Source organism: Lithobates pipiens, unplaced genomic scaffold (assembly GCF_037356315.1).
Source record: "Lithobates pipiens isolate NorthernLeopardFrog02 unplaced genomic scaffold, aLitPip1_a1.2 Scaffold_23, whole genome shotgun sequence".
NCBI lineage: Eukaryota > Metazoa > Chordata > Amphibia > Anura > Ranidae > Lithobates > Lithobates pipiens.
This window is the reverse complement of record NW_027507785.1, coordinates 312,082,923-312,100,747: the sequence shown is the minus strand read 5'-3', so window position 1 is coordinate 312,100,747 and position 17,825 is coordinate 312,082,923. Positions and strand designations below refer to the sequence as shown.

At 42.4% G+C, this 17,825-nt stretch overlaps 1 protein-coding gene across 1 annotated transcript in view; it reads right to left on the bottom strand.

The window, feature by feature from the left end:
* Window positions 1–17,825, bottom strand: part of DNAI4 (dynein axonemal intermediate chain 4) — a 70,759-nt gene that overhangs the window by 6,889 nt on the left and 46,045 nt on the right. The window contains exons 12-14 of the mRNA XM_077450522.1: window positions 16,069–16,226; window positions 12,538–12,662; window positions 8,164–8,262 (exon numbers count right to left, since the gene is read on the bottom strand). Of these exons, the coding sequence (XP_077306648.1) occupies window positions 8,164–8,262; window positions 12,538–12,662; window positions 16,069–16,226 (382 nt within the window). The remainder of the gene's footprint in view (window positions 1–8,163; window positions 8,263–12,537; window positions 12,663–16,068; window positions 16,227–17,825) is intronic.

Here is a 17,825-nt window from a genome sequence, read left to right as displayed (position 1 = left end):
TATTCAACTTGGCTGGTTGGGAGTAGAGAAGAACAGACATGCCCAATCTTTGAAGGTCAGTGCACTGTTTCAGCTATGGGTGGCCCCAGGGGATTGAATTCAGTGCCCTGCATCTCTAAAGCCTTGTACACACGATCGGAGAATCCGTCGGAATGTGTCCTATTGGACTGTGTTGTCGGATAATCCGACTGTGTGTGGTATGCATCGGAATGTTTCCGTTGGAATAGCCGTCGGACCCAAATTTCCAACTTGTTGGAAATATTTCCCGACCAACTGGTTCGATCGGACATACTCCGATCATGTGTAGAGAATTTTGATCGGACCAAGTGCCACGCATGCTCAGGTCAAATTCCTACATCAAAGCTATTGGCTACTAGCCTGAATGTAGTCCCATCGTAACGAAATTACGTCATCACGTTCTGAAAGATCGGATTTTTCGACAACTTAGTCCGACCGTGTGTATGCATCAGTTTCGGACAAGATCCGACGGACAAAATCCGACGGGCAAAATCTGATGGATTTGGTTGTCGAAATCTCCAACCGTGTGTACAGGGGCTTATAGTGAGATGACCATCGTGGTCTCTACCTCTGCCCCCCTTTCCCCATTATAAAGGGTCTCACGCCTCTTGTTGTATTGAAAACAAAAGGAATAGGATTCTGAGATGTCTTCATAATGACCAACTGGCAAACTAGAGACTGGGGCAGATGTACCATTTATGTACTCCTGGGCCCTCTTTGGAATTCAGGGGCTCAGTTACATGCAATATGGGATCTGGGCATTGTTCACGTAGACCTAAGGCAGGTGAGATGCACTAACTTTTCGACTGATCTATAATATCCAAGTAGCATTGAGTAAAAAGAATAAAATGCCAGCGCACAGGATGATTACATTGAAGGCATGTAGATAATTAGGGATTAGTCCAATAAGTCAATGCATAAGCGGGGGTGGGGATAGAGTCCATGGACAGATGAATGACACCTCTCAATAGTAGATATCGATTAGGAAGCACACACTAAGGGCAGAGCTCTTCTCAGGAGTCAATACTTTGGAAAACGACATGTAGAAAAAACAGAAAAGGGCCTCTAAGTGCAGTATTTGCTAAGTACAAGGGCAAGCAGTCAAGTGAAGACTAACATCAAAGTACGGTATAAAAGGCTCATCTTAGGATGGACCCCTGGTGAAATACGTCCTCAACGCCTCTGGTCCGAGAGTATAGCAGATGCGGTAGCCACAGTAGACAGCAAGGTGGCGGCAGGTCCTGAGTCGTTCCGGGTACAGATAGATGGAAACCAGCTTGAAGCGTGGTGCCAGTGTGCGTGTGACGTCACCAGGGTGAGGGGAGAGAACCACAATGCGTTTCATGCGCAATGCTCATACGGAGCATGCAAGCTCCTTTCTCAAGCGATGAGAAAGAAGCGTGCACCAATACTTCTCTTAGTGAAAGCACCTCACATAGTGTACACAAACACTGGCTAGGCACACATTTAACCCCTTGATTGTCCTAGATGTTTAACCCCTTCCCAGCCAGTGTCATTAGTACAGTGACAGTGCCTATTTTTAGCACTGATCTCTGTTAAAGTGTGAAAAGTGTCAGAATGTCCACCGCAATATCGCAGTCCCTCTATAAGTCACTGGTTGCCACCATAACTAGTATTAATAAAATAAAATAAAAAAAATTCCAGTATATATACTGTGCACCATAGTTTGTAAACACTATAACTTTTGCGCAAACCATCACTATTCACTTTTTTTTTGCCAAAAATATGTAGCAGAATACATATTGGCCAAAATTTATGAAGAAATTTGATTTTTCTAATTTATTTCTTGGATATATTTTAAAGTAGAAAATAAACAATATTGTTTTTTATGTTCAAAATTGTTGGTCTTTTTTTTTTTTTTTAAACAATTGAATTTATTGAAATCACGTACAAAAAGGTACATAACACAAAGGAGTAGTTTGGTCTTTTTTATAATCTGTTTATAGCGTAAAAAATAAAAACAGCAGAGGTGATCAAATACCACCAAAAGAAAGCTCTATTTGTAGGGAAAAAAAGGACATCAGTTTTTTTATTTGGGTGCAGTGTTGCAAGGTCGCACAATTGTTAGTTAAAGTAACACAGTGCCGTATCGCAAAAAATGTCCTGGCCATGAAGGGGGTAAATCTTCCAGAGGTCAAGTGGTTAAGTAACACTTATGCCCCATACACACGGTCCGATTTTCCAATGGAAAATGTGCGATCGGATCATGTTGTCGGAAAATCCAATTGCATGTGGGCTCCATCGGACTTTTTCCGTCTGATTTTCCGACGCACAAAGTTTGAGAGCTGGATCAAAATCCGATCGTTTAAATTCCGATCGTGTGTAGACAATTCCGACAGACAAAGTGCCGCGCATGCTCAGAATAAAATAAGAGACGAAAGCTATTGGCTACTGGCCTCTTTATAGTCCCGTTGTATGTGTTCTACGTCACCGCGTTCTGAACGATCGGATTTTCCGACAACTTTGTGCGACTGTGTGTATGCAAGACAAGTTTGGGCCAACATCCATCAGAAAAAATCTGATTGATTTTGTTGTCGGAATGTCCAACCGTGTGTATGGGGCATTAGACCTTAAATGCATGGGTGCTGAGGCCTGTATACCATGAATAAGCTGTGTGTTAATGCAGCTTAAGCTGCAGACAGCGCAAAATAATATACGGGGACACAGTGGCTGCACAGATACAAATGCTTGTCCTAATAAGACTGGTGGCTCTGAATACAGACAGTGTGTGTTCAGGCCTGCTCACCTGCACCCACACGTCCATGCAGCTGCAGCATCCCCACACATTTGGGATGCCTGCATGCATTCCTGGCAGCTCAAGCAGCACAAACACATGGCCCATTCACAGTCTACAGGTCTAAACTCCAGTGTAAATTGGATCTAACAATTCTTGTCCCTTTATTCATTCATCCACAGCGCCTTAATGCGATTCAGTTCGCTTTGTGCGCTATACAAATTATTCATTCATTCATTCATTCAGCTGTGACAGAACAGCAAAGAGAGAAGCAGCAGACTGATGAGCTCATCTCACTGTCACTCTGCTCTCTCCTCCTGTCAGCATGTCTCTGGTTAGCACAGTGGATTAGCTCCTTGTGCTGCTTCTCCCTCCCCCAATCTAATTTCTGCTCTACAAGGACTAAGGCTAATACCTTAATAAATAATGATGTATTAATGAATTCAAAGCTGCATTCATTTGTGTATTTTACATCTGCCCAGACTTTTGCTGTAAACTACCAGCAAAAAGTATTGGCATTTTCAGAACAAAACTTATATCTATGTACAATGCTAGATAAAACTGCAGAGTATTTACATTTCTATACAGGTAAGAATATGAGCCAGTCATTAGGGTAACAAAAAAACTGAACCTTCCAATTTGTAAACTGATTTACACATAATGTTTGGAATTAAATCAGCCTTGTTAGAAGCAGGCAACCTATAAATTATACTCAATTAGTAGAAAGGAAATCCAATTTTCTAGGAACAGGGCCTGGCCTTTCTCAATTAGGCATAATTAAACTCATGTGTCATTTGTTAATGATATAGATAGAATCATTATCAACTGATACGGTACCAAACTGAAAGATGTCTCATCTAATACAGGAATCTGGAAGAGATACGGGAACCTAGAATAATGGAACCTATTAATAATACAGGTATCTGGCAGAGATAGGGGAACCTAGAATATAGGAATCTATTAACAATAATGGAATATGGAACAGAGAGAGGAACCTAGAATAAAGGAACCTATTATTAATTAAGGGATCTGGAAGAGATAGGGGAACCTAGAATAAAGGAATTTATTGATAATACAGAAATCTGGAGGAGATAGGGGAACCTAGAATAAAGGAATTTATTGATAATACAGGGATCTGGAAGAGATAGGGGAACCTAGAATAAAGGAACCTATATTAATAATACTGGAATCTGGCAGAGATATGGGGAACCTAGAATATAGGAATATATTAACAATACTGGAATATGGAACAGATAGAGGAACCTAGAATAAAGGAACCTATTATTAATACAGGGATCTGGAAGAGATAGGGGAACCTAGAATAAAGGAATTTATTGATAATACAGAAATCTGGAGGAGATAGGGGAACCTAGAATAAAGGAATTTATTGATAATACAGAAATCTGGAGGAGATAGGGGAACCTAGAATACACGAACCTATTAATAATATTGGAATCTGGCAGAGATATGGGGAACCTAGGATATAGGAATATATTAACAATACTGGAATATGGAACAGATAGAGGAACCTAGAATAAAGGAACCTATTATTAATACAGGGATCTGGAAGAGATAGGGGAACCTAGAATAAAGAGATCTATTTATAATACAGGATCCTGGAAGAGACAGGGGAAGTTAGAATAAAGGAACCTATTAATAATACAGGAATCTGGAAGAGATAGGGGAACCTAGAATAAAGGAATTTATTGATAATACAGGAATCTGGAGGAGATAGGGGAACCTAGAATAAAATAACTTATTAATAATACTGGAATCTGGAAGAGATAGGGGAACCTAGAATAAAGGAATTTATTGATAATACAGGAATCTGGAGGAGATAGGGGAACCTAGAATAAAATAACGTATTAATAATACTGGAATCTGGAAGAGATAAGGGAATCCAGAATAAAGGAATCTAATAACAATACAGGGATCTATAAGCAATGAGGGAACGGGAACCTACAATAAAAGGAATCTATTATTAAAACAGGATTTTAGAAGAGATAGGGGAACTTAAAATGAAGAAATCTATTAATAATACTGGCATCTGGAAAAGATAGGGGAATGCAGAATAAAGGAATCTAACAATAATACAGGAATCTGAAAGAGATAGGGAGACCTAGAACAAATGAATCTGTTAATATCACAGGAATCTGGAAGAGACAGGAGAACCTACGGTAGAACAAAGGGATCTATTATTAATACAGGAATCTGAAAAAGCTAGGGGAATCCAGAATAAAGGAACCTATTATTAATACAGGAATCTGGAAGAGATAGGGGAACCTAGAATAAAGGAATTTATTAATGATACGGGAATCTGGAAGAGATAGGGGAACCTGGAATAAAGGGATCTATTATTAATTTAGCAATCTGGAGGAGACGAGGGAACCTAGAATAAAAAAGCCTATTAATAATACAGGAATCTGGAAGAGATAGGGAAACGTAGAATAAAGGAACCTATTAATAATACAGAAATCTGAAAGCAAAAGGGGAACCTAGAATAAAGGAATTTATTAATGATACAGGAATCTGGAAGAGACAGGGGAACCTGGAATAAAGGGATCTATTATTAATTCAGGAATCTGGAAGAGACGAGGGAACCTAGAATAAAAAAACCTATTAATAATACATGAATCTGGAAGAGATAGGGGAACCTAGAATAATGGAGCCTATTTATAATACAAGAATCTGGAAGTGATAAGGGAACCCAGAATAAAGGAATATAATAATAACACAGGGATCTGGAAGAGACAGGGGAAGCTAGAATAAAATAATCTAATAAAAATACAGGAATCTGGAAGAGACAAGGGGACTTAGAATAAACAAACCTAAAAATAATAAAAGAATTTGGAAGAGATAGGAGAACTTAGAATGAAGAAATCTATTAATAATATTGGAATCTGGAAAAGATAGGGGAACCCAGAATAAAGGTACCTATTAATAATACAGGAATCTGGAAGAGAAAGGAGAACCTAGAACAAAATGATCTATTAATAATACAGGAATCTGGAAGAGAAAGGAGAACCTAGAACAAAATGATCTATTAATAATACAGGAATCTGGAAAAGAAAGGAGAACCTAGAACAAAATCGTCTAAGGCCGCGTACACACGCGGGGACTGTTCGCCCAACTTTGTCCGCTGAACAGTGTTTCGGCAAACAGTCCGCTCGTGTGTGGGCTTTCAGCGGACAGTTTCAGCGAACAGTCCGCTGAAAAAGGTTTTTCGGAATTTCCGAAAAACTATCCGCTGAAACCTTGTTTCAGCGAACAGTTCCCTCGTGTGTAGGCTTGTTCGACAAACTAAGTTCCGCGCATGCTCAGAAAGGCTTTACACGCCGAAAGTTATAATGCAGTGTATAGGACGTCGTATTTTTCGCCCCGTCGTACGTGCCGTTCACGTCATCGCGCACGGTTTCAGCAAACTGTTCGTACGTCGTGTGTGGCCATGTCCGTCCATGCTAATTTTGAGCGGACTGTTTGCCGAAACTGTTTGACGGACAAAGTTGGGCGAACAGTCCCCGCGTGTGTACGCGGCCTAAGAGACAAGGGAACCTAGAATAAAGGAGCCTAATAATAATACAGGAATCCTGGAAGAGATAGGGAAGCCTAGAATGAAGTGATCTATTAATAATACAGGAACCTGGAAGAGACGAGGTGAACTTAGAATAAAGGAAGCTATTAATAATACAGGAATGGAAGTGATAGGGAGACCCAGAATAAATTAGACTATTAGTAATACAGGAATCTGGAAGCAATATGATTCGAAGTAGTAGTAATTAGAATATAGAATGGGTGTGTGCATCTATTGGTGAACCTACTGTATAAGCCATAGAAGAATCTAGAAGCAATACAGGAGAATCAAATAAAAATAAAAAAAATAAATACAGATAGGCAGACATTAGTCTATGCCCCTAGAGATATTATCCAGAAGAAAAGACTTCTGGTTAAGCCCCATTTATGAAGGCTTTCAAGGCATTTTCTCAACACTTCCGCCCCCCCAAAGCACCTGATTTGTGTTTACACTAAATTAGACAATGCTGGGAGAGGGTAAGGCTGGCCATACATGTTCAATTCACTTGTACAATTTTCCTTTAGATTTACAAAAAAAACATAATATGAGGGCAAAACGAAACAACTTTCAATTGCATCCATTTAGGCAGATCCTTGCACTACATAGTTTAAGGTAAATCTAAAGCAAAAGTGTACAAGAGAATTGAAAACGTACGGCCAGCCTAACAGGGAGAGTTGATCTGCTGTTTGCAGGAGGGGCGAAACTGCTGCGTCAATTTTGGGAAAGCAGAGGGAGCTGTGATTCCGGCAGAGGAGATCAGGGGGAGCTGAGCAGCTGAGTCACTGTTGGGAGGGAATAACATAGGGAGTTTAGCTAATGGCATAAGGCAGTGATGGCGAACCTTGGCACCCCAGATGTTTCAGAACTACATTCCCCATGATGCTCATGCACTCTGCAGTGTAGTGGAGCATCATGGGAAATGTAGTTCCAAAACATCTGAGGTGCCAAGGTTCGCCATCACTGGCATAGGGGGCAGGGGAATCTGAGCTGCTGAGTCAATGTTGGAAGAAGGAGCAGTGTAAGCTGAGTCACCGTTGGTATGGGAAAAGCAGGGGGAGTTTACTGCTTGGAGAGGATGTTGAGCTGCAGGGTCACCACCACCACTGGGGGGGGGGGGGGCTGAGCTGAAGAGGCACAACTGGGAGGGTAGAGTAATTGAACAGATTGAAGTTAGAAGCTGATTGATTACCATGTACAGCTGCAACAGATTCTGATAGCTTCAGATTTAGTAAATCTCCCCCATAATGTCATACTTTCAGGCTGGGTTCACACTTCTGCGAATTGGATGTGGGTTTCCCCACCGAGGGAGCTTAGCTAATGGCATAGGGCAATGATGGCGAACCTTGGCACCCCAGATGTTTTGGAACTACATTTCCCATGATACTTTTGTACCACCCCCTCCCTTTACAATGTAAGCTCTAAGAGCAGAGCCCTCCCGTACCATTTGTATTGTACTGTAATTGTGTTGTCCCCCCTATACATCGTAAAGTGCTGCGTAAACTGTTGGCGCTATATAAATTGTGTATAATAATAATAATGATGCTCATGCACTCTGCAGTGTAGTTGAGCATCACCCCCTCAGGCAAAAATGCATACCTGATTCGCACCGGAAATTGGTGAACAGACACACACTGGACCCCGTGCCGTGGACCAGGGCCGCAGCAGATGTGAACCCAGCCTTAAAGAACAGAAGAGGAACTGAAGTCTGATTGCAGCAAGGAGATCCGAATAGACAGAGAAAATTTGGAAACGCGACATAAAGCTGGAGGTGATCAGGAAATCGGACTTAGCCCAGTAGAGGAGTAATGCGAATCCTCACCTTGTGTGCCTTGTAGGTATCCAAAAACTGTTCATTGTACGAGCAGGAACACTTGTGTATGTGACCCTCTTCAGTACCAGCAAGGTAAATATTACAGTCCTAGAATAAAACACAAAATGATTTATTTTCTTCCCTAAACAGCTTTATTCACTAATGTCAATCAAAACTGTTTTGGTTGTAACATTAAATATGTATTTTGGTAAAAGTTGTGATTGAACCCTTACAATACATACAGACTGTGGCTTGCCTGCCCAGAGCTTCTGGTTTTAATCATGGTAATGCTAATGCCTTATTGCTGGTAATCTTGTGTCCTAGGAGCACCAACAGCTGAGCCATAAGAATGTGAAGGCTGGGCACTGTCATGTAAACCCATCTTCATAGTTGATGTCACCAGAAGGGTCAAAGATTACATCATCACACGGGTGACATCACCCCTTGACCCCCTATTTTTTTTATTACAGGTTCTTAAAGAGGAAGTAAACCCTGATGAGTTTACTTCCTCTTTCATTCTCTGCAAAGGCAAAGCATAATGGATTACTATGCATCGCATAGTAGTCCATTATGTGTCACTTACCTGACACAGGAGCCAGCGAAGTCGCCGCTGTCCCCTGTAGTCCGGCGCATCCATCTTCTCGGTGGGTCTCGCTGCTCCGCCGCTGTCATTCGGCAAAGCCGCGATGACGTCACTCCCGCGCATGCGCACGGGAGCCGACACGCGCGGCAGCTCCGTAGTTGAGAATGCCGCGCTCAGTGCACCTGCGCGCCGCTGTCTACAGCGCATGCGCCGTAGACAGCGGTGCCTGTTTTCGGGCAAATATCTCCTAAACCATATAGGTTTAGGAGATATTTCTTGGACCTACAGGTAAGCCTTAATCTAGGCTTACCTGTAGGTCAAAGTGATTTGTAAGGGTTTACAACCACTTTAAATAACGCTGTCAATTTACGCAGCGCTTTACACATACAGTGCTGTGAAACCCTTCCTGATTTTTTTTTTTGCATATTTTTCACACTTAAATGATTCAGATCATCAAACATTTTTTTTTTTTTTTTTAACAAGAAGAAATCAAACAAATTGTAATAATTAATTAATTCAGTGCCTAGAGGCGATTCAGTTCGCATTGTGCGCTATACAAGTATTTCATTCATTCATTCATTCAATTAATTTACACAAAGATAACCCAAGTAAATCCAAGATGCAGTTTTTAAATGATTATTTCATAAGGAAAAAAAGCTGATCAAACCTGCCTGGGTTATGCAAAAAAGTAATTGCCCCCTCCCATGCTGAATCATGAATGAACTGTGATTAACCACAATTTTTTGGAAAGCTGAGTTAAATTTTACTTGCCACAACCACACAGATTACTGCCAGACCTGTTGAATCAAGAAACCACATAAATAGAAGCTGTCTGACAAAGGGGAGCACGCTAACAGATCACAAAAAGCCGCACATCATGCCACAATCTAAAAAAATTCAACAGATTAGAAACAAACTAATGTACATGTATCGGTCTAGGAAGAGTTTCAAAGCCATTTCTAAGGCTTTGGAACTCCAGTGAACCACGGGGAGAGCCATTATCCACAAATGGAGATAACTTGGAACAGTGGTGAACCTTCCCAGGAGTGGCTGGCCTACAAAAATTACTCCAAGAGCATGAGGACCACTCATCCAGGAGCTCATAAAAGGGACAACATCTAAAGAACTGCCGGCCTCACTTGCCTCAGGTAAGATCAGTGTTCATGATTCAACAATAAGAAAGACTGGGCAAAAATGGCATCCATGGGAAAGTTCCAAGGCCAAAGCCACTGCTGACCAAAAAGAACACAAACGCTCATCTCACATTTTCCAAAAAAATCTTGATTTTCCCCAAGACTTTTAGGCAAATATTCTGTGGACTGATGAGACAAAAAATTTACTTTTTGGAAGGTGTGTGTCCCGTTACATCTGGTATGAAACAAATACAGCATTTCATGACAAGAACATCATACCAACAGTCAAAAATGGTGGTGGTAGCGTGATGGTCTGGGGCTGCTTTGCAGCTTCAGGACCTGGACGGCTTACCATAATTGAAAACCATGAAACCATGAATTCTGAGCTCTACCAGAAAACCCTAAAGGAAAATGTCCGGCCATCAGTTTGTGACCTCAAGCTCAAGTGCACTTGGGTTATACAGCAGGACAATGATCCAAAAGACAACAGCAAGTCCACCTCCAAATGGTTCAAACAAAGCAAAATTTAGGTTTTGGAGTGGCCTAGTCAAAGCCCGGACTTAAATCCAATTGAGATGCTGTATCATGACCTTACACAGGCCGTTCATGCTGGAAAACACTCCAATGTGGCTGAATTAAAACAATCCTGCAAAGAAGAGTGGGCCAAAATTGCTTCACTCATTGCCAGTTATCACAACCGCTTGATTGCAGTTGTTGTCGCTAATGGTGGCACAACCAGTTATTAGGTTTAGGGAGCAATTACTTTTTCACATAAAGTCAGGCAGGTTTTTTGCCTTAACAAATGAAACCATCATTTAAAAAAAATGAATATAGTATTTATTTGTGTAATAATAACATTTCTTTGATGATCTGAGTCATATAGGTGTGAAAAATATGCAAAAAAATTAAATAAAATCAGAAGGGGGGCAAATACTTTTTCACAGCATTGTATATTGTACATAATCAGTCCCTGCCTTCAAGGAGCTTTCAATCTAAGGTCCTTACCTCACATTCATACATACACATAACCTAACAGCATGCCATTAGAGTGTGGGAGGAAACCAGAGTACTTGGAGGAAACCCACACAGGCACAGGGAGAACATGCAAGCTCCAGGCAGGTAGTGCCGTGTTTGGAATTCCAACCAAGAACCCTAGTGCTGCTAGGCGTAATTGCTAACCTTTATGCCAGACCTGAACAAATTGTGGTCCCTATCTGGCCCTTGATGCCCCCACTGTCAGCACACCTCTCTGAGCCTGTTAGCATCCTTACTGATTTAACCCTATAATGCTGCACTACTGCGATGCAATTGCATCCATTGTGTGTGGTTGTGGCACAGCCCCATTGAACTCAATGGGCGAGTTTGACAAGCGGTGCCGCTTGTCAAACTCTTCAGCCCAAGTTAGCAATGCAGCGGCTTGTCAACAGCTCCATCTGTTTTTTTTTTTTACAGTCTGGGTGGGCAGATAGAGCTGGAGGGCAGCAAAAACGCTGCTAAGCGCGGTTTCATTAATATATTTATTAATTCTTTTTGAACATTCACGGCTGTTTTGCCTATAACGAGCAGCTCTCAGACCAAATATAATAGATTAACCATCTGCGCAGGTAAGGCTAACTCCATTTACCCCCCTTTTTTTACATTTCATAAGCAGTTTACCTATTATTTCTAGTGCCAGGTGTTTGTTTTCGATATGTTTACACACTTATGGACCTTCCCAGGTCCAAAATGAATGTTGAGCAGAATTAAGTTCGGCCCTCCACAACAGTTCCAGGTTCTTATGTGGCTCTATGGAAAAATGAGTTGCCCACCCCTGGCTTATGCTCTCATCCCATTCCCTCAATATTAATCCCAGCATCTCCAATCTCTTCCTGGCTCTGTCTGCAATCAAGTGATTGGGCAAATACTAAATCAAACCAAAGCACACCAGATTGCACAGAAGATCTGATGCGGTTAGATTTAGTTTTGAAGGTTTCTTTATACAGTATGTCACCATTAGATGTACTAAGTTTACAAGGACTGACACTGCAGGGGAGTGCTACAATGTAACCAGGTGGGCACGTTCTTGTTGGTCAGGGGCATGCATGGATGTCCCTTGTGATGGGGTTGGTGCACAAGTCAAATAAGGTATTCAGATTCCTTCCCTTATGGCAGCTATGCTGTGACTTCTTGGCAGCTTATCTCTATAGAGTGCTTGCCCAACTTCTGGATTGCCTGACTCCCGACCCTGTTGCAGACTATGTTTGTTCCTGTCCATCCTTGCTTTCCACCTGCCTTGGCCTCTGCCTTAAAACCAACTCTCCTCGTTTGCTGCCTGCCTCGACCTCCGCCTGAACCCAACCAATCTGACTGCCGCCATACCATCTCCTCTTTCTATCCTCTCCGTTCCTGCTAACCACTGCCGCCATTGGTGACATCTTGCAGCAAAGTAGCTGGTGGCCTTGCGAGTTGCTCTAATAACGTGAAATCTCGTAACATTGTGGCTGACCTATAAGGTCATAAAACACAATACAGCGGTGCAGAGGAAAGCAGAGAGCTTTGTCCCTGGTATCTGATCATATAACAAAATGAAGTATCTGGTTGTTATGGGAAACAACACTAATTTCTTCACATGTCAGTACCACTCAGTGTGAAGCTGTGACATGACATGTGCGTCTTATCCGCCCATACCACAGGAAGGAAGTCAAAACACATCCCAGGAGCCTGACGGGAGATGAATGCTTCCCCTTTTATCTCTTTCCCTTCAGCCGATTTTCTTGATCGGTCACTTCCTGTGCGCTTTAATCTCATCAGATCTGCCAAAAAAAGAAAAAGGAAACAATGTGTTTAAATAAATGGCATAAATCATGGTACATAATAAGGCTTTCTCATTTAACGTGTCTTTCAATGTAACATGATACATAATAGAAATGAGAGGATTACTCAAATTCCGCTTTGGCGTCAACCCACGACAGTGCTGGATATCAGCGGTTCTCCAGGCGGGTTGCTGTCATTTTGTCCAATCAGGAATAGCAAGGTTGTTGCTGATAGTTCATCCCCCAGCAAGGTATACTTCACCCATTGGAACTCCCTTGCCCACATATCTGCTCATTCAGAGCGCTCAGGTCCAATCATTGTCATGGTTATGCAATAGAGTTTGTCTGCTTACCTGTCTCCATGTGTTCATTTCTAGAGACCAGCCGAGCCTCACCTGACTGCTTTTATAATCCATCCTCTGGCATGGCTCCACCCTAGCTCCTATCAGACTACTCTATATTAACCTGTGCACTGCTAGCCAATCCTGCTGATCAACCTTTGTGTGTTAGCTTTCTGTTACCTGCCGTGTGCTCTTCTTCTGTTTTCCGTTACCGACTTTGGCGTGTCCTGACTATCCCTGTTTGCCTGTGATCCTGACCTTTTGGCGTGTCCCCGACTATTCTTGTCTGCTTGTGGTCCCGACCTTGGCTTTGTCCCTCACCATCCCTATCCTCCTGTTGCCTACTGTGGGTGTGAGCTGGGGGACCCTGGAGGTCGCGACCTGGAGCCAGTTGCAGCCAAGTCCATCCTCACCACTCGAGGCTCTGGTGAACACCTGCTGGCTCTTAGACTCCGCGCCCCAGGGAATCTTATGCTCTAACCCCGGTGGGATCCATCTTGGTGTTCTGGCGGCCCTGCCTTCCTATCACCTTGACCCCTGTCCGCAGCAGTCAGCCGTAGGGTCCACAACCTTGCGGTGCACTCCTAAGCCCTACGGTGTGCATCTGTCACCTGGGCTCTAGGTGACCTGACAATCATTCAATCACCGTGACACCATCTGACACCAGAGCATAACCAGGGAGAACTGCTGCAGTGGGGAGGCGGTGAGAGAGCATGGACTGGCGAATATACCTTGTTGATGGGGTGGGCCTGAATGAGCAGGTAACAGAGTCCCTTTAACTATTATAAGTTTATACAGGGAGCTCCTCGCCCCTTATTAAAATGTATACCTACAGTTGTTGCTCTTAAGTTTACATACCCTGGCAGAATTTATGATTTCTTGGCCATTTTTCAGAGAATATGAATAATACAAAAACTTTTCTTCCACTCATGGTTAGTGTTTGGGTGAAGCCATTTATTATCAGTCAACTGTGTTTAGACTTTTTAAATCATAATCACAACAGAAATGACCCTGATCAAAAATGTACATACCCTGGTGATTTCGGCCTGATAACATGCACACAAGTTGACACAAAGGAGTTTAGAATGGCTATTAAAGGTAACCATCCTCGCCTGTGATCTGTTCGCTTGTAATTAGTGTGTGTATAAAAGGTCAATACGTTTCTGGACAGACCCTTGCATCTTTCATCCAGTGCTGCACTGACGTTTCTGAATTCTGAGTCATGGGGAAAGCAAAAGAATTGTCAAAGGATCTGCGGGAAAAGGTAGTTGAACTGTATAAAACAGGAAAGGGATATAAAAAGATATCTAAGGAATTGAGAATGCCAATCAGCAGTGTTCAAACTCTAATCAAGAAGTGGAAAATGAGGGGTTCTGTTGAAACCAAACCACGGTCAGGTAGACCAACTACAATTTCAGCCACAACTGCCAGGAAAATTGTTTGGAATGCAAAGGTAAAATACAGGACTCCCTGAAAACATGTGGTGTGGCTGTTTCAAGATGTACAATAAGGAGGCACTTGAAGAAAGATGGGCTGCATGATTGAGTCGCCAGAAGAAAGCCACTACTACGCAAATGCCTCAAAGTATCCCACTTACAATATGCCAAATAGCAAAGAGACAAGCCTCAAACCTTCTGCCACAAAGTCATTTGGAGTGATGAGACCAAAATTTAGCTTTTTGGCCAGAACCATAAACGCTACATTTGGAGAGGAGTCAACAAGGCCTATGATGAAAGGTTCACCATTCCTACAGGGAAAGTGGATAGTTGATGTTTTGGGGATGTGTGAGCTAGAAAGGCACAGGAAATTTGGTCAAAATTGTTGGCAAGATGAATGCAGTATGTTATCAAAAAATACTGGAGGAACATTTTGCATTCATCAGCCAGGAATCTGCACGTGGTAGGAACTTGGACATTCCAACATGACAATGATCCAAAACACAAGGCCAAGTCGACCAGTCATTGGCTACAGCAGAATAAAGTGAAGGTTCTGGAGTGGTCATCTCCATCTCCTGACCTCAATATCATTGAGCCACTCTGGGGAGATCTAAAATGTGCCGTTCATGCAAGACGGCCCAAGAATTTACAGGAACTGGAGGCTTTTTGCCAAGAGGAATGGGCAGCTTTACCATCTGAGAAGATAAAGAGCCTCATCTACAAATACCACAAAAGACTTCAAGCTGTCATTGATGTTAAAGGGGGCAATACACGGTATTAAGAACTGGGGTATGTGAACTTTTGATCAGGGTCATATGGGTAGTTTCTGTTGTGATTATGGTTTAAAAAGAGTAAACACAGTTGATTGTTAATAAATGGTTTCAGCCAAACACTAACCATGAGTGAAAGAAAAGTTTTAGTGTTATTCATATTCTCTGAAAAATGGCCAAGAAATCATAAATTCTGCCAGGGAATGTAAACTTATGAGCACAACTGTATCTTGTGAAATCTGAAATATTGGCAGAAAGCCTTATGAAATGAGGAAGCATTTAAAGTGGGAGTCCACCGGGAGTCCGCATTTTTTTTTTTTTTAAAAGCCAGCAGCTACAAATACAGCAGCTGCTGACTTTTAAAATAGTGACACTTACCCGCCCAGCGCGCCTGCGATGTCGGCACCCGAAGCCGATCTCTCGACCGTCTCTCGGGTGCTGCCGCCGCCATCTTGGGTATGGGAATCAGGAAGTGGAGCCTTTCGGCTTCATTTCCCGGTTCCCTACTGCGCATGCGCGAGTCGCGCTGCGCAATAAGGATGGACCCGCTGCCTCTGGGATCTGTGTGTTTCCCAGCAGGCAGCGGGGGACTTTCGGAAAGGTGCGTAATCTACGCCCCTTTCCGCAGATAGCTATGCCGGAAGTGGGTGCAGATACCTGTACTGTACAGGTACCTGCACCCCCCTCCCCCCTGAAAGGTGCCAATTGTGGCGCCGGAGGGGGGGAGGATTCCAATGAGCGGAAGGTCCATTTTAGGGTGGACCTCCGCTTTAAAGTAGAAGTAAACCCTTGCATTACTGCACATGTGCCAGTGAATGTAACTTGATATTTGTCATTTGGGTTTAGTATCTTTCCTTACCGCTACAGTCCAGCCCCTTCCGGATATGCCATCTTGTAATCCTGCCATCTGCACAAATAGACACTAGGATCTCTCCATTATCCTCCCCCAGGGTGTTGTGATCCTGTTCGATCCACTTTAGCTGCCACACCGGACATGTATGTTTATTGGGATTATCACTGATGGAAGGAAACAAGAAAAGGATTCAAATAAAGTGATAGTACAAAGTCTCATGAACCATCGCTGTTCCAAAGAAAGAGATATCAATCTTTTGTAACATTTCCGAACCCCAGCAAAACCACCTTCATAACAGCCCATTTGGCCGACATTTTTTATTAGTATGATGGTTAATGATATTTTTACTACAGAATATGGCAGTCATACCCATATCATATCTCAGCAAGATTGCCGAATAACATTAAAACCTCTGAAACGTTATTCCAAGAAGCCTTATGCCGCGTACACACGAGCGGACTTCTCATCGGACTGAACTCCGAAGGACTTTTCAACGGAGTTCCAACAGAGTTCCGCCGAAACTGACTTGCCTACACACGATTACACCAAAGTCCGATCGTTTAGAACGTGATGACATACGATGGGACTAGAAAAAGGAAGTTCAATAGCCAGTAGCCAATAGCTGCCCTTGCGTCTTTTTGGTCTTTTTGGTCCGTCGGAACAGCACACAGACGAGTGGTTTTCTCAATAGGAACTGGTTCTGGCGGAAAGATTTGAAACATGTTCTATTTCTAGATCCATCAGGATTTTAGAAAGAAAAAGTCGGATGAAGCCCACACACGATCGGAATGTCCGACAGAATGATTCTGTCTGACCTTTTCTGCCGGAAAGTCCGGTCGTGTGTACAGGGCATTAGAGTCATACTGGCCACCCCTGTAAGGGGACATTCTTCCCGCTTACCACCACCAATGTAAGGGACATTTTCCCAATGACCCTTGACAGAATAATCTTACCAAAGGTTCTCTGAACCTAGATAACTATTTCAAGGATTCCTCTGGGGTAAAAAAAAAGGTTGCGAAAGGCTGGCTTAGGTCCTATGTTCGCTAGTTACCAGCGGCACTGTGAATAATTCATGCAACCAGAGACTGCAGAAACATCATTATTTGCAATAAGAATGACCCTATCTGGTAGGCTTTCGCTGGTGAGAGAGGATCAACAAGGCACAACCAGTAAGCAGAGCCTGTATAGGTAATGAACAAATATGGATATACCTATTACACATACAGTGCCTTGAAAAAGTATTAATACCCCTTAAAATTTTACACATTTTGTCAAGTTACAACCAAAAACATAAATGTATTTTATTGGGATTGTATGTGATAGACCAACACAAAGTGGCACATAATTGTGAAGTGGAAGGAAAATGATAAATGGTTTTCAAGATTTTTTTACAAATAAATATGTGAAAAGTGTGGTGTGCATTTGTATTCAGCCCCCTTTACTCTGATATCCCTAACTAAAATCTAACCAATTGCCTTCAGAAGTCACCTAATTAGTAAATAGAATCCACCTGTGTGTAATTGAATCTCAGTAGAAACACAGCTGTTCTGTGAAGCCCTCTGAGGTTTGTTAGAGAACCTTAGTGAATAAACAGCAACATGAAGGCCAAGGAACACGCCAGAAAGGTCAGGGATGAAGTTGTGGAGAAGTATAAAGCAGGGTTAGGTCATAAAAAAAATATCTCAAGCTTTGAACATCTCACGGAGCTCTGTTCAATCCATTACCCAAAAATGGAAAGAGTATGGCACAACTGTAAACCTACC